At 35.7% G+C, this 26303-nt stretch overlaps 1 protein-coding gene across 30 annotated transcripts in view; it reads right to left on the bottom strand.

The window, feature by feature from the left end:
• Positions 1-26303, bottom strand: part of LRMDA (leucine rich melanocyte differentiation associated) — a 630413-nt gene that overhangs the window by 238651 nt on the left and 365459 nt on the right. For 26 of the 30 annotated variants that reach the window (XR_010367261.1, XR_010367263.1, XR_010367262.1 and 23 more), the window contains 3 exons: positions 25916-26047; positions 15770-15904; positions 7267-7393 (listed from right to left, as the gene is read on the bottom strand). Coding sequence is in view for 26 of the 30 variants with exons in the window: in XM_064430379.1 (XP_064286449.1) it covers positions 7267-7393; positions 15770-15904; positions 25916-26047 (394 nt within the window). In the remaining 4 variants the exon portion in view is untranslated. The other 4 variants (XM_064430401.1, XM_064430398.1, XM_064430392.1 and 1 more) reach the window with 4 other exon arrangements.

Below are 26303 nucleotides of genomic sequence, written 5' to 3' on the forward strand. Positions count from 1 at the left end.
AGGAACTGGAACCAGAATCTCTAACTTCAATATGCTTTTAAGGGAGCAGATGAAACTGTGCTGCATCCTTTTTCTTTGACAAAGGGAGCAGTTTTAGAAACTCAGAAGCAAAAAGTTGAAGATTTTTTACAAAATAGCCCTTTGGCCTATACATTTCTGGTAAGGGTGGAGACAAGGGAAGAAATATTAGCCCTTCTCTGAAAACAAATTATTAATATTTTTTCCTGAAATAACTCATAAAGCAGCTTTAAAATGGTCCTGTTCTTAGTCATTAATGAAGAGAGAATGACTGATATTCTTGAGCTTTTAGGAGATGACCTCATCACAGCCCTATCTGACTCTTGGACCACACTCTTGCTGATGTTAGTGAAGGGAAGGATTATTTTTTGTAATGCTCTGGTGTTCTTGACCTGCCAATATTTCAAGCACACAATCTCTCTTTTAGCACAACAGGAAAGGCAGGATTCAGCTGCTTAAACACAAGTTTCTACTGCTGTTTTAGCCACTCTACAGTTTCCATGCCTGGTCTCCCATGGTGGCTTCAAAAAAACATCTCCTATGTAAAATACTTAGCTGTCATCCCTGCAGGGGTCTGCTGTACAATTGAGAGTATCAAAAATGGCACTAGACTTCTATTTTTGGGCATTTGCACTGTTTCCAAAGTGATTAGAAATATCAGTGCATTCATTTTACCTTTCCTTTAGTTTCTGTCCTGACTCCATCTGACTACAGCAACACCAAAAAACCAAAACCTAGCATTCATTTCACAATAAGATGCTATATGATGCATTTGCATCACCTTTTATGTGATGACGTCATGGTTCTTTAGTTGTTCCTTGCTGCAAGATATGCTGCTGAGAAGATCACAACAAGAAATCATCTTTGTCTTCACTGGCAGTGGCCCTTGCGACCACGTTTATCTCTAACAGCTGGGGAACTTTTCCTGGGTCAGTGAATCAGCAAAGCCAGGCCTTATCTTAACCCAGCACACAAATACACTGCCAAGCCTGCTGTGAAAACTGTGGGACACCCAGCCACAGCCAAAACAAGCAATAAATATAAAATCAGCTGGACAGTTCTTTCCAAGTCATAAACATGTGCCAAATTCCAGGTAGATCCTGTGGTAGTGATAGTTTGCCACTGATTTGTTCTTCCAGAAATATTGCTATGACAAACAGTTTCCAGAAAGAAAAATTACAATTGGACCTTTGTTTCATGGCTAAAAATTGACATAAATTCTAACCATGATTCTTGAGACTACTACTATTTCAATGGGAATAACTCACCAAAATGACTGAGTACCTGTGGCATACCGTGTCTTAAGGTCCAGGAAAAAAAAAAAAAAAGAAAAAAAAAACAACTCACCTATAGGAACACAAGAGTAGACAAAAGCTGATCAAGAGTTTTGACAATGCCATATTAAATCCATTTTTCTTTTTTAACAAAATTCAACATATGAACAACTCCTGTGCTTAACAGTGGTGCCATCTGATTATGAGATCCATTGTATTAGAAAAGAGCAATTACAAGAAGCTCTTCTCCAGCAGTGCTTCTATTTTCAAAAGAAAAACAGAAAAAATCCTCATAAAATAAAACTCTAGGCATATTGATCCACTAAGAATCTAAGATAATCGTGATCCTACTGTCAGATATCATGATGTTACATCCTGCTGAATGGCATTTTATTGAAGAGACTGAGTAGATAATACAAAAGCCAGCTTGTAATTATTGAAGCTTCCATATAACTGAACCCACAAATGAACATTTAAAAAAACACCAAAAAACAAAACAAAATGTAAAAAATCAAATACCCAGAGGTAATAAACAATTTGTCACAATAATTTCTTCAATTCAATGGAAGCATCAATTATATACAGTGCCTTTTGCCATCCATCTGAGAATTTTCAAGTGCTTTACAAATTTTAAGTCTTACAAAGGGATAATTTGCTCACTACTACTGAAAGATGCACACATTTCGAGTGCAGAGTAGCAGCTGGTTAACTACCACACTGCAACATTACAGAAGAGGTTAGGGCAGAAGGTGCAGAAGAATGCCTTAGTACATGGAGACTGCAGAGAAATCCATAGAGGCAGAATGTAATCACCTGAACTGGATTCAGGCCAGAGCTCCAGCAATAACACCCCTTCCTGTCTGAAAGATGCATTGGGAACATAAATGGCTAAAATGGCATGGGCTTCATGACAATCATACTTTTTTTTAAGAGAAGAATTTTAGGAAAGAGACATCACCTTCTGCCTTCTGTAATTTTAAGAGGAATTAAGATAGTGAAATGTAGTCCACATAATACCTGCCCAAAGAACATATGAGGATGTTTTTTAAGAAATATCAATGTGAGACACAACACTGAAGAAGAGTCTTTCTCCATGCCCTAATACACATATGACCCACACATGTCTATTCTTCCCTCTTGACAGCTGGAATTACAGCAGCTTAAGAACCAAACACGTTATGGACTTCTGTTTAAAATACCTAAACTTTCCAAAGAGTATAATGGATGAATGCATGACTGCTACAATGTCCTTAAAGTAAATATTATTTACACAGTCTAAATGGGAGTCTTACCTTCATGTCTTTGTCTTGGTATGTGAAATTTTCAGATCTGACAATAAGAAACCCTTTTCTGTGGAAGGTCTCTCAAAAAGGTATCTTAGGAGTTAGCAGTTCACTGACACAATGATTCTTAACACTTTAGAAGTCCTTTACTCTGCATGTTCTTCAAATGCTCTAAATACATACATCAAGATCTCTACACAATGGCAGCGGTAAAAAGGGAGACTGTGAGTAATGCAGTTGTTCTCCAAAGTTTTATCTGTCTCCTTTCATTTACTTTTTAAAACCAGCCTCATTTTCCTATCTGGGGAAGGGGTGTAAAAAGGTCCATGAGATACACTGGCAAAAATGTATTGCCTATATTCATGGAAGCAGGTAGAACATATCTATTCAAGAGAAGTATCATTCTTGTTAAATAGTTTGGGACACAAATTACTAAAATCATTCCTTATGCCTCATCTGACTTTAATAGAAGCATATATCAGCACTGCTCACTTTGATACAGAGCTTTTCCTATGAGCTTAAACATAAGAATACTGCCAATGATCTGAAAGCAACACTGCAGATTTTATCTCACCTTATTTCTTTAATGGTACTGCCTAAATATTTACTCTTCCTATTGTAATAAAATAACACTTCAAGTAACACTGTGGACATGAACCACAGACATTTACTACATGGAATGCAGATATTAGACTTGCCTTTCTGCTTCAGTGTCTCCATCTTAGTTCCTTGGAGAACAAATGCTATGTCAGGTTTCATAATTATAACTTGAGATGAAAACAATGCATCTGAGAGTGAAAAAATATTGAAAAATTCAAACCACCCATACCATGCCTTTTTTTGTTGTACAGAGTTCCCTTACAGCCAGTGGACAAGATGCTTTTGGTAAAGCTGCAAGGAAGCAGAATAACTCCATTTAATATTAAGTTTCTTAATTGGAAGTATAACTAAGGATACCTGCCAATGATTTGGCCCTATAAACTACAAAACTGTTACTGGTGAACAAAAGCCATCTGCTTTTTTTCACCATCAAAACTAAAACAGATGAAAATGTTAACCTTAAAAAATGTAATAAGGGAAGAGGGGTTGAGAAATATTGGGAAATATATGCATTTGCTAAAAGCAAGCAGACTGACCCAGTATTAAATAATTAAGTTTATATTTAAAGAGACTTATGACAGCATGTATCTATTCATGGCAACACACTTAAATGGATATATCCACATTTTATCATCTAGATTAAATGATCATGAATACAGACCTTTAAAATATGAAATTATGTGCTTTGATACACCATAATTTCATTTTATTTATATCATATGCAATGTAAAAATGTGTAGTCTTAACATATTTTCTCAAATCACATTTGCTTTGCATCCCTAAGTTTGAAAAATGAAACAGTTGGAAGCACAATTCATATACCTAAAAACCAAAGAGGGGTACAGTTTTAAATAATTATGTCAAGAAATGACAACTCTACTCTTTGTAGAAGCACAGATGAATAATTACAAAGCCGGGACACAATTAAGCAATTTTGACTGTCGTATTCTTGAGCTGTCTTTCTGATGTGAAATGCTGTCATGCCCAGAAACACACTTCACACTGGACAGGCATCTTCCACTTTGAGCTACACTTATGCCAGTGAAATGAGGTCATGGTCTGGTCATTAAACAAGGCTTCCTCATCTGGCTCAATGCCTCTTACCCAGCCAGACTTCCCCAGTCTTTATTAAAAGCAGGCATGATACAATGTTCAATATTTTGACAAAAGAAAACATAAACATAACACAAAAATGAAGTTTAGCTCACCTACATCACGAGAAGGAATACTGCATTGTAACATTAAACTGTTTTCTAATAAATGATTGTATCTTTCCATAAGACAGTCATATCACAAACAGATGCATTTCCAACAAAAGATGAAATGAAGCAAAGCACAAGAAAGTGTAGTGTTCTGTTAAATAAAATAGGGAATAATGAAAGTAAAAAAAAAAATTATACAAAATAAAATATTTATGACTCAGTGATGACTGGTGATTGCTAGATACTTTCGCATTTGAGTAAACACAAACTAGTCAGATGGAAATTTCTTGCTTTTATTCTCATTTTGTGTATTTTTTTTCTTGGTGGGGTATTTTGCTCTCCCAAGTATTTCATGTCAAGACTAAAATGAAAACAACTTCCCACATCACAGCCTCTTTAGATCATCAGTCTGCTTTTTATGCTGAATAAGCCACACCATCTCCTACTTATCATAATGGGGGGGGGGGGGAAAGCCACGTAAATTAGGATTTTTTTATTAGTTTGCTCTTTTTAGGAGCTTTTTCCTGAAAAAGCAGGTCTGAAAGGCCCACTGTTGTTACTAAATCTGGCAGAAGATTTTCATGTGGCATCCACCAACATAAATACTAATCACTGCATCTCCATTCCTGGTAAGCATAGGCTGACACGGTGCCTGCTGCGTTAGGTGAAAGGAAAAAACCAAAAATTATTGGGAAGTTCATTATCATCAAGGTCTTGTACATCACTACGTCAACTTATTAAGGAGTTGTTCTGATGATCAATACTGGATATGCTGCAATCTTCCTCTGAGTTTGGATCACGGTGTAATCTCTAACTAGTTTCAGAAAGCTTAAAATATATTACCAGTACCTGCCTGTTAAATCTGGCTGAAGCTGGTCAAAAATATTGACAGCTATGTGGGAGGGGAGCTGATGAACAGAGAACACAGGAAATAGGAAGGCTAGAGAATAAAAACCCATTATGTATGCAATGTATAACACATGACAGAACTCAAAAGTACAGTTATTGTGCACATCATCTTTGTGATTTATGGAGGAATGCTGCTGGCTGTGGTCTTCAGGCAGAGCTGTCAACAGCTGTACACACACTTAGCTGCATTTCAAAGCATATATGCAGAGAAAATTCTATGAGTCTTCTCACACATAAAAAGAGTTTGCAAGCATGTGTACTGTAACCACGAATATCCTAGGAAATAAGCACAAATTCTAAACAATTTGGAGTGCTTTACAATACCTGCATCAAATTTAATATTTATTTTAAATTAGCCACTTCTGTGATACATATATAATACTGTATGATGAGGGTAATTTTGTAGCACCTTAAGAAGCATTAATTCATGCCATAAAAATAATTTACAATGATTTTACCATCAGTAATTTGTACTGAACCATTTATAAAGAAGAAAAAAACTCTTTAGTATGACAATAACAACAGTAAATTGGAGCCTTCTGCAAATTTTCTGAAATAAATGTATGGTTTACCATAAGACTTAGTGGGTAAATAATTCAAAACTATACAAAAGGTTCAATTGTAGATATAAAAGTTAAAGATGTTATCCCTAAATTTGTTAAGTAATTTACCCTTAGCTATTGACTTAAAAAGAGGTTTAATCCAGAAAATAACTTCAAACTTGAGAGACACTTTTTTTCTCTTACACTATTAAGTCGGATGCAATTCATGGAGTAGATTCTTAAATGTCTAACTGTTAGATAATTTTTTTTTAAAACTTCACCAGACCCAAAATCTGATTAGATAAGAAGAATTGTAAAAGATGACATACATATGCTATACCTAACACAAGTCAGCTGTTGCATTTGGCCAGATTCAAAGATGGTTTGCTGTGAATAGGATGTCTACCACAGCTTACAAATAACTTATTCTATTCATTACATATGTGAAGCTGAAATAACTAAAGGCAGTGGCAAACAAAATATCAAAGCAATGTTTGTATTAGAACTGTTAACATTTTAGTAGCTATAAATTAATCAGTCTGAATTAATTTGTAATACACTGCAATTGTACTCATGATAATGCATTTATCCTGCAACACTGTTACACTACCAAACAGTACATTTCCATAACCACTACATTATTATTCAGCATTATTGGAAATCTGCAATAAATTATTGATGGTATACTTTAGAGAAAAAGCAGCAAATAGAAAGCAAGTAGACTGAAAACTTGAGCAGCATTTCAAGAAAGATCTGCAGTACTAAAGCACTTTGAGCACACCAGAGATTGCTGTTATCAAGTACTGATCAACACTGGAAAAAGAAGGCAAAGTGGAGAATTCACATTTTCATTCTGATTGCTTCAGCAGGATGCCCAGAGTTCATGGGAGCTGTATTAAATGCTCAGATTACTGAAACTGTCTCACTGATGCTGTCAGTGTTTATTAGTAGGACACCACATTAAGTAACATCATACAAAATTAGAATCAACTAGTTCATAAAAGCCAGTAAACACCATAGGTGTGAGCTCTGCAACAGAAGCTTAATACACAAGGCAGGGGACAACTTGCCAGAAAAAAAATGCATTCTTTCACAAAAGTATGCCACACAGTTTTTACATTTCCTTGGACAGGGTAAAAATATTCTTTTAAGCTCATGACACATATTAGTTACTTTGCTATGTGAAACAGAGGTTGAAACCAGAAACTTGATAACATAGCCACAGCCCATTAGACAGGTACCTGTAACATTCTACATTAAAACACAGAAAAATTACTAAGGCTTTTGTCCCCCATCTGACCACATTTATCAATCCTTTCATTTGAAAGGTTTCACCTCTTTTTTTACCTTAGCAAAAGATGCAGCCAGGCTCTTGGAGTTATTTAAAAATAGTGTTAATGAATTATATAATTGTTCCCACTTTCATTTACTCTCCTACCTTCACATCCTTGGGCTTAACCACTTTCATGAAGGCACCTCTTATCAAGGCTTCCTCTCTCTCCCTCCTGGTAACTTTCCGAGTATCGAGAAATTTCAGGTTTGTCAATTTGTGCAGGACAAAATATCTGACAGATATCAAAACACACACAGTTAAAATCCAGTAATGCACAAAAGCATACTCACAGAATCGACAACTAAAAACATGACAGCCAAAAATAACAAGAGCCTTTGTTTCCTTTCTGTATTCACCTTTTTCATGCAATGTAGCTTATGTGCAAGTTATAATACTTACTTTAGTCTCTCAAATGAAGCCAAAACCATTTATACTGGTGGATCAAACACAATAATCACCATGGACATGTATGTTCTCTCTGTATATGAGTGAGGTATAAAGCATACCAAGGAACAGAATAACTTGAAAATTGTTTTGCAGTGCCTGTTTGGGAAAAGGAATTTTGAGTGATACCAAAGATTCCAACCCACACTGCGGGAGAAAATCAATCTGAGACATGGGAAATTGCCAGCCAAGTTCTCTGCAAGAATTCTTACCATTTCTGAACACTTCTTTGAATTTTTTATTATACTTTTCTAAAAACACAATGATCAGCATTTGGAAGGAGAATTCCAACTTGATCCCACCAGAGAGACAAGGTGGCCTTGCAGAATACAGATTCGGCTCAGGATTAAGTGCAGAAGCACACATGGAGAGACTATTTATGAAAAATATATTTTAAGAATTCGAAGTTCTTATTAGGATTCATCAGTATTATATTCTATTTATCATTTCTACTAGAAGGGTAGCAGCTTTCTAGTCCCAGAAAAATACTACTGGCTTCTCACTTGAGCAGGGAAAGAACAGGGCAGAGCAAAATCAAAGCAAGGCACAACCATGGCAAATCCAAATATCTAATCACCTCAAGTGCAAATCATTTGCATTTAGTCAACCAAATGTGAAGCAGACACTGCAAAGTGAGGGCAATATCAGACTTTTCCTGGCAGGGGGTAGAAAGGTGATGATAATGTTCCCCAGCCTAGCTGCTTTACATAAACCCCAAGTCAGTCAGAGAGCTCTTCATCACACTGATCCCCTCTGGCACTGGGAGGAAGAAATAAAAGAAATAGAGAACTCTGCATAACATTTTGAAAAAAAAAATCAAAACACTAAAAATGTTTCAAAAGGTAAAAGTTTATCTTATGATACTGTTGTCAAAACCAGATAAACATGTGAAAATTACTGTAACGCTCCCCCTTCTAAAACGAAGCAAAATTTAATGGTGCAGTAAAGCTTTCCATCAAGTACACCATTCCTCTGAAGCAACACCTTCATAAATTGTTAACAACTTAACTGACAATACTCAGCTCTGAAATTCTCAGGCAATTGAAATGTGAATCCTCAATCTATGGCTCTCAATTATATTGGTAGAAGAAAAAAAGTCACTTCACAAAACAGAACATCTCCTAAGACAATTTTTTTAAACAACAGCTACAGACCTTTGAGACAGACAAATTCTCAGACTCATTCCAACTTCTCTGGCTGCCCTTGCAGTCCTCCCTGGCATTTTGCTGGCCCTTATCTTTCACTGGAGGAGAAGCTATCCATCTTGCATTACTGGCAGAAAAGCTCTGATGACAACAGATTCTTTCAAATGAAGACATGTACAGAAGGAAACAATATGTCAGGAGTGAAGAAGAGTGAAGCTAAAAATGAGTAAAGACACCCACTAAGTGTAGGGTGAGAAAAGATGAATATTCAGGTGAAGAAAACATCGGTATTAGAAAATCAGCAAATGTTTAATGATGGAATGAAATATGCCATTGAAAAGCAGGCTGCAACAAAAATGACAACAGAATAAGACAGCACTGTCATCTATGCTGACTTTGGATAACAGCCCTAATGTCAGTCTCTCAATCATTTCAAAAGAGCTTAAAATTATAATAGCATTCCTTGATACAAATGTATTTTTGTATTTTTAAGCCATCCTGACTGCATTTCAAAAAACAGAATTAGCACTAGTACTTGTCAATTCCAGAAACAAAACCAAAAAACCCTACCCACACAAATTAAACAGCAAACTACTCCACATGTCACAGGTTTGGGGTTGGTTCTTTTTTTCAAACTTGAACTCCTTAAGCAGAGCAAATACTAAAAAGTAGGTACCATAAATATTATCCCACTGGTAGAAGGAAGGTATATGTGCAATTAATTATTTTAAAAGGTGATTCAAACTGTAATCTCATTTTTTAATATTCTTTTTACTAAATGTGGGATAAAAGATATCTATGCTATTTGAAAATAATGCAATACATTCATATTAAATGGCTGAAGAAAGATAGCAAGCTTCCTGTATATGTTTTAGCTAGAAACATGAAGATGCAGCTTAAATCTAAATGCAACACAAGTTTGCCATAAAAAATACAAGAAAGGATTACCAAAGCCTGGGAATGAACACTCTACAATATCAATTCAACCCTTGTAAATTTAATCCAGGGTTATTTGTTGCACAAAATCTCTTTACTGTGATGTATGACTTAGTTACTAAGGTTATCACAGCAGTATCCTAAAGTTGCATAGTACATAAAACATTTCGGTTAACAATGCAGGGAGGTTAACTCCCACAGATAACCTACTATCAGAGGGTTAGACCAGATGACATGCCTCTGTCAGCTTCCAGGAGCTATTGATGGTTCAATCAGTTTGTTTTGAAGGTAAAGTACAACAAAAGGGCACTAAACTTATTCAAACTGTCAACAGGGACTATGGAATGTTGCTTGCAGGTAAGTAATTTTGGGTGTTTTAAGACTATTATCAAACACCAATGGCTGCAGAAAAAGACAGCTACTAATAACAGAGAACACAGCCATCATAAAATACTTTATGGCAGGCACTGGGACCCATAAATTGCATGACACATTGCACCTGTTTCAGACTTGTAAAATCACTAGTTAAAAGCATACTGGTTAATGAAGAAAGATCCATCTAGATTCTACATTTAGTTTAGAAAGGTTTATTTTGATTACAAGTTGGGGAGGAGGGTCTCCCTATTCCCCCTTCCCTTTTCTTTTTCTTAATAATTTGAAAACTTAGCAGTACTTCATGTGTTCTGAAACTGCTGTTACTGGGTTTCAACACCTTTGTTGTGGTGTGAAAAAAGGTTATTATCGTCAGTGTTGAGGATAAAGGTGAGATTCAAAGAGAGAAAAGTAAAAATTAGACACGCGAGGAAGGTGCTTATAGGTCCACTTATCATTGCCTGTAAACTGATCTAATTCACAATGGATTAAAGAAATTATTTATTTAAGCAAAGTTGTACCTTCTTTTGTTCAGAATCATCTCCCCCACCTTGACTCTTGGTGTGGGTGCCATAAGTGTCATGAAAACAAGCTCATAAAAGGTATTAATCATAGCAATAGGACCACTCAGATATGGAAAACAACTACAGAATATAAAATTGCATGTTATTTACATCTTAATTTAGTGAAAATTACAATAAAGTTTAACAATTCATTTACCAATTTTGTATGGGTTGCATGCAATAAGCATCATTTTAGGACTTCATACAGACCTGCCAGGATATTGGAAAAAAAGGCACATTTGCAAACTCTTCCACTGAACCTTTAGTGAAAGACTATTGTAAGAAGTAGATTCTGTATAGTATTCTAGTTTGTACTGTAATTAACAAATACTGAAACATAAAACTCTACTATATGGATCAATATTCAATTTTAAAATAAAAAAATGTGCTTTGAAAAATTGAGAAATATTTGCCCACAAGAATGCCGAAGTCTCCAGCTCTACCTCTATCATACCTGCAACATGCTGTTTCAGAAAGTGTTTACTTTCCTTTTTTCTATTTTCTGTGCTATTATATTTCCTTTCCTTAACAATCACAGAACATAAATAATATGCCTACTTCAAAATTTGAAGGACTGATTATGCTCTCAGTTACATTATTATAAACTAGAAAAAATAAGTAATCTGAAGTTGGCTAAGTTAGATCAGCATTTAAATTGCGAAAGACAAAAAAAAAAGAAATGAGAAGAATTGAAACCTGTTTATGACAGCGAAGTAGTGTGATAAACTCTATGTTCTCCTGCACCCTCAAACAGCGTATAGCTGGCTACAGAATTTCCTCTCTAACAAAAACATATGTTAAAAACACATATAAGGAAGATAGGTCATAAACTTAAACCAGCATCTTCCAGAAGAGAAGGCAGGATGTTGGCATGAGGTATGTTAGAGGATCACATGAGACCCTGAGCAGCCTTGGCACTGTTTGGTGATGACCACATAATTCTGAGGGGCTTGCAAGTCACGTAGAAATCCACACCGCCTCCCAGTATTTTAACATACTCTTCTCTTCTTCAGTGTAGCAAACAACTCTGTGAGTTAGAAAAATCTTTCCCTATACATGTAACAGTAATTATAGTTTCGACTTGATTCACTGTGTTAGTACAGATAAATTGGGCATTATGGACATAAATTTATTTGGCTGAACAAAAACATGGTAATTGTTCTTGCTCATGAACGCTTCCAGTGGCTAGTGATGGCCCTTCTGTGGCCATTGGAGGTCTTTCAAGCACACTTTTCCTTCCAGGTACTGGTGAGATGACGAGGCTTCACTCAAACACTGAAGTAGCACAGGTTCATAGATTATACAGATGTAAGGGAATACACTAATCATCTAATTAAGTTCATAAAGAGCATATACAGAATAACCATAGACTTCAATCCCTCCTGCTTAAAGAGAGCCTCAACAGTAAATTCACTGGTACTCATCATTATATATTAGCATTATTTTCATTACCGAGTGAGGACTTCTAGCCTACTACTGCTTATTGAACATAAATATTTATATCACAAATACAAGACTATTTAGAATAGAAAAGCAAATTCTGCAGCAATTAAAAAAAAGAAATTAAACAAAACCACAGTAAAACAAAAGACTGCAAGAACACTGAAAATGCTAGGAGACCCATAATTTCTCACAATCAAAACTGTGGGATAGGAATAGCTGATTTAGCTTGAAAAGTTAATCCATACAAAACACATGCACTTCCTTTCTTGCTGTTATATCTTAAGAGGACTTCATAAGGTTATCAATATTTGCTCCCCCAGCCAAAGATAGGATATCTAGTACATGTACTTGTAAGCTAATTTAAAATAAACTCCAGCATTTGTTTCCACTTGCCCTTGTTTCCATGTCAACAGCATTTAATGAATGCATCATTCCAGGAAATGTCAATAAGGAGCAAAGAAGAATGAACAACCACTGAAAACTTCACACATGGCATGAATTCTTCACAATCATATCGCTTTAATGAAAATAGGTGAGGTCACCTGCAGGATTCACAAATGCTTTGTAATACATTGTGACCCAGATGATTTTTCACAGTTCACTAACACCACGTTTGAAGTTTTCTCTGCAAACAATACACCCACAGGACTGACCAACTGTGAGTACAACAGAAGCAACCAGCAATTACTGTGTTGACTTCTGCTACTTTGATCTCTGGGTCATGACCTTTGTTTTCCTGCAATCTTCAAAGCAGAGATTGGAGACCAGGCTATTTTAGAGGACACTGTTTTGCAAGCTATTTTTCTGTGTTTCTTGCTTCATATTGTAGCCAAAAGCTTTTAAATTTTCCTATCACCATTACATATTAGATATTCTGCTTTTGCTTGCCCAAAATATACCTTTACAAAATGTTAACACCCAAACACAGAAAGCTTCAACTACTTTGAGAAAAAAAACCCAGAATAATGTTTCAGTATAAAATGTAGTTTTAATGTAAGATTAGAAAAGAGCTCTAGTAATAAAATGATAGAAATGGTAAATCAATGGATCACCTGAAGAACCAGATCATAATTTCTTGACCAAGAGCATAATTTTGTATATTTTCCAAGTATTTTTGATAAAACCTAATTATTTTAAGGTAAATAATATTACTTTTAACCTCTGTTTTTATGATCATTGTAAATTACTGGACCTTGGATTTTTTAAATAATTATTTTCCACATTTTTTAACATCAAGATTTTGGGGGGGTTAACAGATCTTTTCAGTTTCTTGGAATTAGAAGATGAAGTAAAGCTTTGATTTCTAGCACCTTTCTCTTTCTGGTTGAGGAATTAAATACCCTGAACTCTAATTGAACTCAGTAGGAACAAAATTAAAGCTCAATGAAAAATGAAGCTCTGGTTCCAATGGTCACTACAAAAACTTACAAGAAGTTCCCATTCAGAACAAAACAAACAAAGCCAGTTGAAGTTATGGAGAAGCACAATGTTTGCATAATTCAAGTTTTTACATAATTCAACTTCACATGAAGGTAATCTTTTGATGGTTTCTGATAAATTTCTTAAAAAAAATAATCTTAGGGGGAAAAAAGTTTATTTCAAGCCATTAAAAAATGCTGAAACTGGAAGACAGAAGTTGTGTTCAAGATGCTTCAGAATCCTTATTGAAAACTAAGAATTAGCCACTCAGAGTAAAATTAGAAGAGTACTTGTAATCAGTTCCATCATGTAGATGATATACATTCTCCCAAATATGGGCAGATAGATGGATTGATCGAGCCATGGGTTTGGGTTTTGAATCTAATGCTGTCTAGCAAATACCTTTCATATAATGCAACAAATAATAATGGAAAAAGATCAGGAAACTTTCATTATAGCAGCAGAACCATAAATTATTCAACTAATTAGAAGCCCATTCTTCTTCCTTAAAAGTACTTCAATCAACCTAGTTTATATGGAAAAGAACATAAAAGGGAAAGAAATTGGAAGCAATGTTGTAGTTTCCAGCAAATATATAAATAGAATCCCTTCACACTCTGACATAGTGGTTTACCACTATGTGACCTAAAACTACCTTGACCTCTCTGAAATCAACATTTTTGCATGGAAATGAAACAAGGGACATGCTTGTTTTGATGTATGGCTCTGTGACATATTATAAATATTACATCACATAACCACAGAGGATGTCAATCAATAAGGAATTTTTTCAGAGAGCACTAAATGAACCATGGGTTCTTGCCTCTGAATGGCTCCTTTAACATACTACTTTTGCTTAAATGATTAATAGGAGACATATTGTCAGAAAACATACTTAAAGTGAAAAACAGTAAACTGTAGAAATATCATTCATTTTTTAAGCAATTTTCTAGAGCACATGTCACATAAATTTACATAGAGACAGCACTATTATAGTCTTGTAAGCTGGAGAGTAGGCATACCTTCCACTTAAGTGTGAAAGCAATAGGAAAATATTTTATTAAAAATATGCTGCTGTACTCCATGAAAACCAAAATACTAAGCTGGATTCAAAAATGGAATCATTAACAGGTGAAAGTGTGACAACCTAGAAATCCTTCTCAAAAATTTGAAACAGACTAAAAAGTATATGTGCACATCTGGGACAGTTGTGCTGCTGTTTAACCTTCACCATTTCTGAATGCAATGAATTCAAGCCTATAAATTCCCCATAAACCTGCTTTTAGTCTTCTCAACTTCGTATTGTTTTGTCCTAACTCCTAGAGCACAGTTTGGATTACCTGAAGATAAGATCAGAGTTTATTATATAAACCCTGAATACTGTGGATGATCCTAATAAAAAGCAAGCTCGGGCTTTGCAAGGCAAGGTGATCAGCACTGCTTGGCTCCAACTTGCCTCCAAATGCCCTTCAGAGCCAATGTGAAAAGTGCCAGCACACAAGGACTGAAATAATGTCTCAGATGCTAGCAAGGATAAATACATCTAATGTCTTTTTTTTCCTGTGTAACCAATGTTTCACCTGTCTAAAGGTTGTAGCTCTGAAAATTACATCACTTAGCAGACATTCCATAAGTTATGGATCTATATTCATAAAGCAATGTTTCAGTTGGACTTGCAGTATTTAATCAAGCCTTCATATTAAATTTCAGACAACATTTTATGTAATCTAGCTCATTGACATTACATTATAAAGATAGTTTGGGGTTTTTTTATCAGAACTTAACTGCTCTGAGTGAAGCAGCACAATATAGGAGGAGTCATTTATTCTGTGTTAATAGTGCCTTGATAACTACAGTAGAAGCAACTTAGCACCATATCAAACATGAGCAGAAGACAAGGCAACTGGCTATCTCAGTGGAGTGATTTTTTTTTTTCTTTTTTTTTATCACCTTTCACCCTTAGTGAATGCAAACCTTGCCTTAAAGAAGGAAATGCCATGAGTAGGGGTATATGAATACTCACATATAGGAAATCCTGTGCACACCTCCTCAACTCAGACATGCGCTATGCAGCACTCAAATGTTTCTTGAAACAGGGCTCCTGAGTATGATCTCACTGAAATGGGGGCTACTCAAATTCCCAGGTGTTTCATGGCAGAATGTTACAATGCTTTCATAAGAGAGTAGGTGTTTGTTTGAGACTCTGGGTTGATTTTATTTTAGTATTTTTCCAGTAGTAAAACAAAACTTTCATGCCTTAACACATCTACAAATAAAAACACTAACCTGTATCTCTGGTAGTCGTCTTCATCCTTTTCTTTGCAGACCAGTTCATTTGGGCAAGCAATGTTTCCAAGCAAACTGAGATACTGTAATGAGGGCACAACTTCAGCCAAATGGTCCAAAAGGCTTTCTAATTCTGTTATGTGTCAAAGGTAGTGGGTTAAGGCTTCAATGACATTAATGAAAAAAGCATTTGGAGTTGCATCACTGCTGATTTAAACATACATTTCAATAACTGACAATCAAATTTAGTATGGCATTCAGGAAAATGTCACATTAATTGTTCCAAGGGCAAACAGGGATAAACTTCAGTCAGTTTTTTGGCATGGAATGAAAGAATTGGGCTGTTTTGTCATTCTTTTCTCCTCCTTTCTTTCCTAGGTGGTTCACTACAAAACATTAAAACTTTGACAAAATGATGGATGCTGTGTGGTAAAATGGCTAGCAATTGCTGGAGCCATGAAACTTTTCCAGCATGGAAACAAACAGTTAGTTTCACAGCACATTCATCACTAATATATTCAGTCCACTGGAAAATGAGTTCAAAAAAAAAAAAAAAGAAAAAGAAAAAAGTCAAACCACAACAACCCAGGTTCACTCCCAGCATATAAACGCTTTGAGTGTCACAGCAACACATTTGTAACTACTCAATTAGGATATGCCAATTAATGCTTTACTAAGTGCAACTTAAAGACTTCGGTGTTACAAATACTTTTTATATGGAGTTTTAAAGTCTTGTAAAGCATTACATTTTTCATTAAAAGAGCCTTATATTTTGATATATTTTTAACTTGTATTTCTCGGAACATAAATAAGAAGGGTACACCTTCATTATTGTAAACCTGAATAAAACAAACAAGCAAACAAAGGTTAAACTGTCTTTAACCACTGCAGTACTGGAAATCATATGTTAGAATTAAGCCTAAGAATAATATTCAACCATTTGCACCTCAATTTGTTAATTGATCAAATAATTATTTAGATGTTACGGCCTAGTATGACAATATCTAAGACTTGAAATATACATTCTAATTTGCTTCAATTTACATTCAAAGATATTGGTGTGATTCTCAAAAAATATGCCAGGCATGTGTGTGTGAAAAGTTTCCAATATTTAAAAATCAACTGTCTTAAAAAACAGTAATAATTATTCAAAACCATTAAAGGATATTTCATTGCTCTGTTTTTCTTACCTCCTGTGGTTAGAGACAAACTATTGTTTTAAATCCTCAGTTCACTTTTGTTGCTATTATTTATACTTGATTTATGTGTTTCTGTTATCTTTGTTATTTTTAGTTGATGGAATTTACTTTATTTCTTCACCCCAATATCTTAAGGGCAACAGAAGCAATGCAGAATGGAGAAAACAGCTTCATTGTTAAAAATATGGTCTGCATTTTGTAAGCCTGAAATTTTAGCTTATTTCCAAACACACATGAAGATCATGCCAACAATTACTAATTATAGTATACTAAAATCAATGTGTCTACACTCATAGTCAGTGTTCTTTTCCATAAAATCTAAGGAGTCATACTTAAATATTTTGTATGAGTGAGGAAAATGAGGGTTTGAAATAAGATCTACTAATTAATTGAAAAGATAAGAATGCTAACTTTTAATTTGGCTATGCCACATTACAGGATGCTTTATACCAGTAATTAATCTACCAAACCCTAAGAAAAAATTATCTTTTTGTAGCACCGTATGATTTGTTAGCTAGGACCAATTACCAATCCAAACTTCTTGCTCATTTTCATACCTGGACCTTAAGCTCACACATAAACTTTTTCATGGCTCTTTCAGGAAGTATGTGACTGTGATGGGAAACTCACAAACTGTTTTTCCACACATGTTCAAGTGTGGAAAAGGCTTTTTAAAAGTTTCCGAAGGCTGTTAGAGAAGTGCTTGAACCTGGCACCCTCCCTCAGCCAGGAGCAACACTTAATTTCTCCTAGGATTGCTTAAGTCGCAAAAAGGCTCCCTGAGAGAAATAGTTTATTATTACAAAAGACAGTTATTGCCATAACAGCAATCACACACAGGAGGTTAGCTATTGCAAGGCTTTGATTGTATCTGGTAATTTCCTATCAAAAGGGAAAAAAAAACCCTCCTAAAAATAACACCCCAACAATAAAAAAATAACGAGCTATTCAAAATTTTTTCTTCTTTTATGAAGCAAACATGCAGGACTTTTGCTTCCCAGTTCAGCAGAGTTCTTGTGTATTTCTTGTGTAAAAGCTGTTCTCCCCAGAAGTTTGCTGAATGTGGAGCATGACATGTATTGTAACTCCCATCTGAAAACACAGCCTTCAAGGCAAATAGCAAAATGTACTTAGAAATGAAATGAAGAGTAGTGTCAGCCTAGATAAGCAAAACGTGTAAGACTATACCTCCAAAGCCTATGGAAAGCAAAACACAGAGACACCATATTCACCAAGAATTTTAGGTAAATAATAGAAGTTGATAATCTGCATTTCAAAAATCTAAATCTCCCAAATTTGGAAATTAGTGTTTAGATTCTAATATCTCATATCTAAACCCTGAGCATTTATTTTAAGATGCAAAAACACACGCTAACAAGTATCTCAGGCAAGAGAATTAGCAGTTATATCATAAATAAAATAATTTTTCTCTTCTTTAGGACTTAGATATCTTTTCTTATCCCTCTTAAAAACAAAATGCAAGGTACAGATTGATTTTCCAAGAAGCCTCATCCACTAACAGCACAGTTATTTTTTACAAAGCATATACAAAAAAATGATATCCTGTTAAAATTCTCATGATTAAGTGTTTCTCAGAGATGACTCATAAGTCATGGTGCACTTCTGGTGTAGTGTTTAGTTAATTAGCATGTCAAATACTTATTTAAATCACAATACTGGAACTATATGATGCCACCAAAAGCATCATGTCTTTCTAAAACAATGCTAGAAAAATATGTAGAGAAAATTAAAGCAAATCTGAAATTTTATTGCCAGCTTCATTTTTATGGTTTATTGTTGCAGTCCAAGCAGTGCCATATTAGTGCAATCACAGCCAAAGAGCTGCAAAATCCTGCTGTGCCACTTCTAAGACCAATTTCAGCTCCATTCTCTCCAAAAAAGAAAACCCACAATTAAATCCATGGACACTGCTAGTGAAAATATATTTATTTATTTAGAGGTCTGTAAAAAAAGGTCTGGACTGAGCTGTCTAAAGTCAGTGTCACTGATCACCAGGTGATTATGTGACAGTGATGCTAACACTTACACTATAGTCTACCATTTGAAAAATGGTTTCAAGTACTGCTGTTGTGGTAATTAAAAAGCCTTAGTGTAGTAATCCATCTCCTAATTCAAGTGCCATCATTATCCATCTATTAATGCCTCTCTTTATAACAGAAATCAAACAAAATAAAAAACTGTAGCAATCAAAATTTTAAAATCATCAGCTCGACAGCTCAAAAGCAATAATGTTCTCAGGAATTATACAACAATGGTTTCCTCCAAAAATGTAACTTGGTCTTCAGGAACAATTAACAGAAACACACTGAACGTACCTCGAAATTTCATCCAAAGGAGTGTACTTATTTCTTGCACTATTTCTAGTTTCAAATTAGGGAAACATTTAAAAGAACTGGGTATCTCTCACAGATGAACGTTTTAAAGCCCCTTCAGGCTGTTACAATGTGCATACCATACGTGCATATTTAGGCTGCTCACAAGCAGACATACACAACCTCATCATCAGATTTTCTGTTCAGACAGGCAAATGCTGCCAGTAACACTGAGACAGTAGTAATATATTTATTTGGAAAATTACAATACTATGATGGGTCCAGTTTAGCTGTAGAGTAATACAATTTCTTGCAAGTTTCATGGAACCAAAAATATCCTACAAATAGGCATGTTCTGACTTGCCTGTTTTCACTCTCTCTCTCATACTCAATACCACTGTTTTTGAGGCTCTGTCAAAGGCAGAAAGAACAAGCAAGAGTCCAAAGCAAATGATCTCTCTTCTTTCTCTAAGAATTAAGTGCCTGTGCAAGCTTGTAAAATTTTCATGTGTTTGTTTTGTAGAAATCTTGTAGCCTGGGCTAAAATTCTAGTGGCTAGCCAGGACTATGTCCCCTTTCAAAGCATTCAAAGATTAGGGAATATTACATTTGCACAAGGACAAAGTTGTGAACTCTGAGTGGGTAGTGCCACCTGATTTAGTCAGTTTTAGGAGAATTCACAAGCAGGGATAGTCATTTTGATGCTAAGCTGTGTCTTTTGGCAGCAAGCATAGCAAAAGACTATTCTGTTACACTTCTAAGAGATTGAGTGGATTCACACAGAAACTATTGCATCATGTCTTACAGGTTCCTCTATTCTAGACTTCTGTGTTCTTCTGTATTCTCTAGCTGTGTCTTTTCTGCATATTTCCAGGGCAGAAGCACTGCATGAACCCTTTATGGAGAGTAATATAAGGTAGTGAGCACTAATGCTGGCCATCCCCACACCACAGCCTTTCTTCCTTCCTTACCACCATTATTGCTGTAACTGTATTCACACTTGTTCTCAGGAAAAACTGCAGGTCAAACCCATGCAGAAACATAATCCACGCTAATTTTCTAAATTAATTTATTCTGTCTAAAAAAACTTATACATTTCCTATCTCACCATACAATTACTTTTTACCTATAGTTTGACATATGCAAGAGAATCTGGGATTTCTTTCTATTAACTTTTTGTCTACTAGCAATTCTTTTTATTAGTCACATACTCAAATACAGAAAAGTAACCACTCTTGTACTCTCACTCAGTCCTTTTCAAGTTGCTCCACCATTATCTTTCAAAAAGTCATTCCACTTCTCCAGAAGAGCTGCAGAAGAACTTTCCATGTTAGTGAACTTCATTGACTACAGCTTTTGGAAGTTCTTGGAAGCAAGGAGACATAGTAAAGAACAATCAGCATACAGTCAAAATATTTCTAAAACATGCACATGAGAATATCAGGAATATCATGCAGAATTCCATATCATCACATAGAAAGTCCCAAAACTGTCATTCAAAAGTTTTCTGCCAACTAATCATCTGTCATGAAGTTGCTGCAATCAGCCTCACATTGAAACAGCTGAATAACATTTCTGTGAGAGTCATAAATGAGCAAGGTACTTATATTTATTCCTAGCTGAAACATTTGCTTCAATTAAATTTATCACAAACATGATGTAGCAATCACAAGCCGTTCCACACACAAATAGCCTTGAATCAGAAGTTACCAATTCTCCTCTGAATGTAGTATGAAAAGATCTTTGCCACCTGAACGCTTTTCCATTAGAATGTGCTAGGTCTTCAAGGTTGGATAACCACAGAAATAGCTTTCAATATGCAAGTATACATCTCCCTCTTCTCTGTGTGCAATAGGATGTCACACACAGTCATTTGTATGCCACATTCTGGCTTGAACCCCATCTGGTAGCGAGATAGGACCTCGCGATAAGGCCCTGCTCACTGACTTTGAAACCACTTTGCTCAAGAAGAAAAAGGTGCAGAGTGGATGGTAATTAACTAAGTCCATATATCTCATGGAGAGCTTCCTGCATACTGAATATATGGGAAAAAAAAAATCCCATTCTGCCTACTGGAGCAGCATTAGTTTTCTTTATGTAGCTGGAGTTGCCAGTGCTTTTAAAGGCATTTCAGAATCCCCATGGTTCCAAGGCTGCGGATTTGAAGACCACATTTCAATGTTATTAAGTAACAAATCATGACAAAGACAAAAATAAAGTAGCAGATCACAATTTTTAGAAAAATTTCTGATATCTGCAGCTCAGCTCCTGCAAGCACTGAACAGCAGAAGCTGAGCTGCAGATATCAGAAATTTAGAAATGTAGAACAGCATAAGGAATCACCTGGATGTGGACCACTTCTCTCTTCCATGATGGCATCCACAGGACTTAAATTTTTACTTCGGAAAATGAATCTAAAATAATCTTTTCCAGAAGAAAGATTCTTGCCTCATTAGATACAGAAGTTCTCTAACAAGCCTCACAAATTTCCCTAAATCCAAAGTTGTGGTGTGGAGAACTCAGAAGCTTATGCAGGAAGAGTTCTGTACCGTTTCAGTTGTCTGTTCAGAGGGAATCAGGAACCCGTGCATAATAGGAGAAATTTGTATCTTTAAAGTATTCACTCAATCGAAACACCAAGTCTTCAGCAGTTAATATAATGAGATTCTGGTTAGACTGGGACTTCTGTGTCTTCAGGCACTTGAGGACAATTTAGGAACAAGCACAGAGGCAAAATAAATTACCATCTATAGTTCTGGGGATAAGCAAATCTGTAACTATTAGAGATTATTATGAGACCTGTGTGAAGACAAATTATTCCAGAAGTACTTACTGGTATGTTGTTCAGTTGAGTTGTTGTTAATACATGCTGCTTTCAAAGACTCAAGAACATACCTAATCTGTCAACCTAAATCTGAATCAGCTCCTCCTGCCATAAGAAATGTATATACCATTATGGACATTCTGCCTGCTTCTAGATTTCCCATGGTATGAAATAGTTTGTTTTTTCTCTAAACCATCCAAAACCTAGACATAGATTCAATTTTAAAACCACAGAATATGCTAGTTGGAAGGGACCCATCAGGATGGCTAAGTTGAGCTCCTGGCCCTGCACAGGACATCCCCAAGAGTCACACCCTGTGTCTGAGAGCTCTGTCCAATTCCTCCATGGGCTCTGTCAGCCTCGGTGCTGTGTCCACTGCCCTGGGGAGCTGTTCCAGTGCCCAGACACCCTCTGGTGAAGAACCATTTCCTGATATCCAACCTAAACTTCCTCTGACTCCACTTCAGGATGTTTTCTCAAGTCTTACTGGAGTAAGTAGAGAAATGGAGTTTTACTACAAAGAATCACAGATTTGGTGCATTATCAGACTTGTCTGTTTAGAAATGAGGCAGTGAACAGCTTCTAATTTTCAGCATGCAGGCATGTGTGTGTGTGTATACATATATATATATTCATATATTTGACAAACTATCTTTTGATAGTTTGTCAAATTTTGAAGCTCTCCTTTTGAGTAGTTTTGACAAATAATATAAAGACCAAAATGTAAAGGAAATTGAAAAGTCCATACTATATTGCTCCATACTGGTCAAGATCAGCACAGTGAAAAGGCACAAATCCTCACATTGCTATAACACCCACAGAAAAATAAATCTATTTACAAGTTTCCTGACTGATTCATAGTATCTAGTCAACACACTTAAAAGGAGAAATGAGGCTTCCCATTACAAGAATAGGAGGCTGCAGTCATAAGTCCTCCTCCAAAAGCATCTACCCCATCTACCCCATCCATCCTGATCTGCACTGCTTTCTGCTGTCCACTGTGTGTGAGAAAGAAACGAAGATATGTTTCCCAAAGTAAATCAGACTCTTTAAAAAATAACCATAAAATATACATGAAACAGAGCATGTTAGATACATAATCCAACACTACACAGTGTTGATGACTCTCCTTTAGGTATTTCAGTTATATATACTACACTTAAAAAGATTTTAAACAGATTATACATTACAGAAAAGTTGAGCAATAACACATTTTTTTGATTGTGATATTTTCATTTGCTTCTTCCACTTGTAGTAGAAAAATTGGTAGTAGCCTGACTGTAACTGAAACAGGCAACCAGAAGAAAAAAATACCAGGTGATTGTTCTTAGTCTTTGCCTGATTTAGAGATAAGCTTTCACATTTGTACAGTATCCAGACATTATGTTAGAAGGGCCCAAATGTTATTTACACATGCAATGCCACACAATAAGTGAACCGTGCAAAAGGAGTAGAAAGCTCTTATCAGAACTATCAAAACAGGATATGGATCAAAATGAACCAAGAATAAAAGGAGAAAAGAGTACAATTATATTAAGAGATACTCAGGAAAGCTCTCATATGTGTTCTAAAGTTTACATGCTAGTCCAATTTTCAAAGGGGTCAGTTTGGCTTTTTGTTTATTTTCATCTCTCTCTCACTCTCTCTCTGTATATATTTATGTATACATGGCAATATTCCACCCACTGAAGTTTCATTTCAGATCAGTATTCTTTGCTCACTTGTGTCCTTTATATGGTGCTACTGTCATATACTGAACAATCTTTTCTGTAATGTATTTCATTATTCTATTAAACGTAAATTTTTTTCTTAATATTTTTCAAAGAATTCTATAGAGAAATAATTAATTAAAAGAAGTGATTCAGGTTCAAATAAGACCTTTTTCAAGCACAACATTAACATGGAAGAGAGCAATCTGGAAGGTCTCTGTGCTTCTGTAGACTGATGTATCCTCCCTACAAGAGATCACTGCTCCCCAGGGCTCAGGGTGTTAATGATGGACAGCAGCTAATTTTTCTTCTCTGGGCTGTTTGTGTACAATAGGTGTTGCACAAGTATTTCTGCAACTCCTCTATTAAATTATTTGCAGCACACTACAAAATGCATATATTATTTCTATAACCTGGGTCCCTCAATACTCTCAAAACTCTAACTTCATAGTTTTTTAATTGAATTTAAAAAACTCCCAGGACATATCAAATCCGTCTTATCATGTTATCATTGACTTTTGAGAGCTTATTCACTTGACAATACTATTCTAGTCTGTCTGTGGGACCAGCAGAAACTCTTTAAAGATTACTACTGACAGGATAATTTTTTTTCCTCTGATTTTGTTCACTGAGTTAGTATTCAGTACCTCTGCCCTCTTTTTGGGAAGTGTGAAACTCCTCAGGGACTGCCGCCCATAGGACAAATTTACTTAGGTGCTTTTTGGTCTTATGGCCACAGTTACACTTCATGGTTTGTAAATGGCATCACCAAAAATGTTCTTGTACATTCTTCACGAGTTCAGATTTTACCATGGCAGCAAGTGACAAAACAATAAAACCAGTTACTCAAATCCAACCCATAATACCCTCTACTAACCATAAATCTAGCCAAATATGTAGTACAGTAATGATTGTTACTGTTCAAGAGACATTCCTGGCAAATTTCCACGGCTCCAAGAAAGAAAGTTACTCTGCTGATTTTTATTTATTTGTAGAGTCAAAAATAAGTGCAGAAATGGTACAATCTGCAGTTATTTTTATTCCCCTCAGTAGAAGGATTTTGCTTTAGTAGGAGGTAAATTGCTCTCAGTTTACATTGTCTGTAATAAAAGCCTGCAGTTGAGCAGTCTTGTCCTCACACTGCAATTACAAGGCCGGGGCTGTGGCGGGCTGTGCATTAAGACTCTGCAGGACTCAGCTGGCCTTTTGGCCACAGTTTGATCGCCCTTCACTTTTGCAAAATCATATATTACACATCTGCAAATCTCCAGATGGGTCAAAGTCTGAGAAAATTATGGAATAATCAAGAATATGCGCATAGACTTCCCAGATAATTAGTTATTACAGACCATTATCTGCAAGCCTACAGACTAGGGACTCTGATTCAGCAGAGTATTTAGACAAATGTTGGCATATTTATTCTTAATAAACAGAAATAGGCACTAACTTTAGGCATATGGAGAAGCGGCTGATTGGTTACAACTGGACTTAGTCATACATCAAAAGACTTTACTGTATTAAGACCTTGATTTGGAAAGTATTTTATGTGAATTTATACAGAACTGGAATACCAAGAAGAGAGTGACATGCTTTTTACAGCTGCAGTTGCACAGCAGCTATCCAATTGTGCATATTACCAGTTTCATGAAAACAGAGAAAATCATTAAAATTATTATGTGGGTTTAATTAATTTTATCTTTAATGCTTTAAGAGCTATTTAAAGTATTAAAACCCGAGAGCGTTTCACTGCACGCTCTATTCCACTAGAGGTCAGCCTGCAACAGAACCCCAAGCAAACACAGGAACTGCTGCACACGGGTAGCGCTGACATTATTTTCTTTCTCTATTTTATCTATTAGAAAGATTTCTTCAGAGCCATAACTTAGATCTCTCACTAAAATGGAGCAACAGGAAGATATAATGGTGCATTTCATTTATGAATGACCTGTAATAAATTACTATGAAGTATTCCAGGTGCCAAACGAGAGAATGCTTTGTCGGCACATGAACTATATTTCACATACTTTAATTTGGCTGACACATAAAACTCATTTGACATTTTGCAGGTATTTCTTTGAAAGGATATTTGGTTCTTGTTGAGCGTTAAGGTATGGAGGTGGGGTAACCTGGGTAACAGAAGGTCATTTCCAAGTAGATTGTTGTCCAAGATCAGTTCTTCCAAGTAACTGAATGTTTTCAGTCCTTCTAGTGACCTGCAAACGACAAAGGCAACAGGAAAAATGATACTGCACTAAATCAGGGAGGCCATTATGAGCTGAAATAAATATTTTAACCTTCCCTTTCAGGAGTGGGAATAGTTTTGGTTTGGGCCTGTCAGAAGAGTGAATGACAAGCATTAGTGGCAAGGGGAGTGCTGGCACTGCAACACATCCTTCACATGCTGGCAGGATGAAGGATGCGGGTCACTTAGTGAGTAGCCAGGATCCAAAACAAAAGGCTTCAGATATG

This window comes from Passer domesticus, chromosome 8 (genome assembly GCF_036417665.1).
Source record: "Passer domesticus isolate bPasDom1 chromosome 8, bPasDom1.hap1, whole genome shotgun sequence".
In the NCBI taxonomy this organism is placed as follows: Eukaryota; Metazoa; Chordata; class Aves; order Passeriformes; family Passeridae; genus Passer; species Passer domesticus.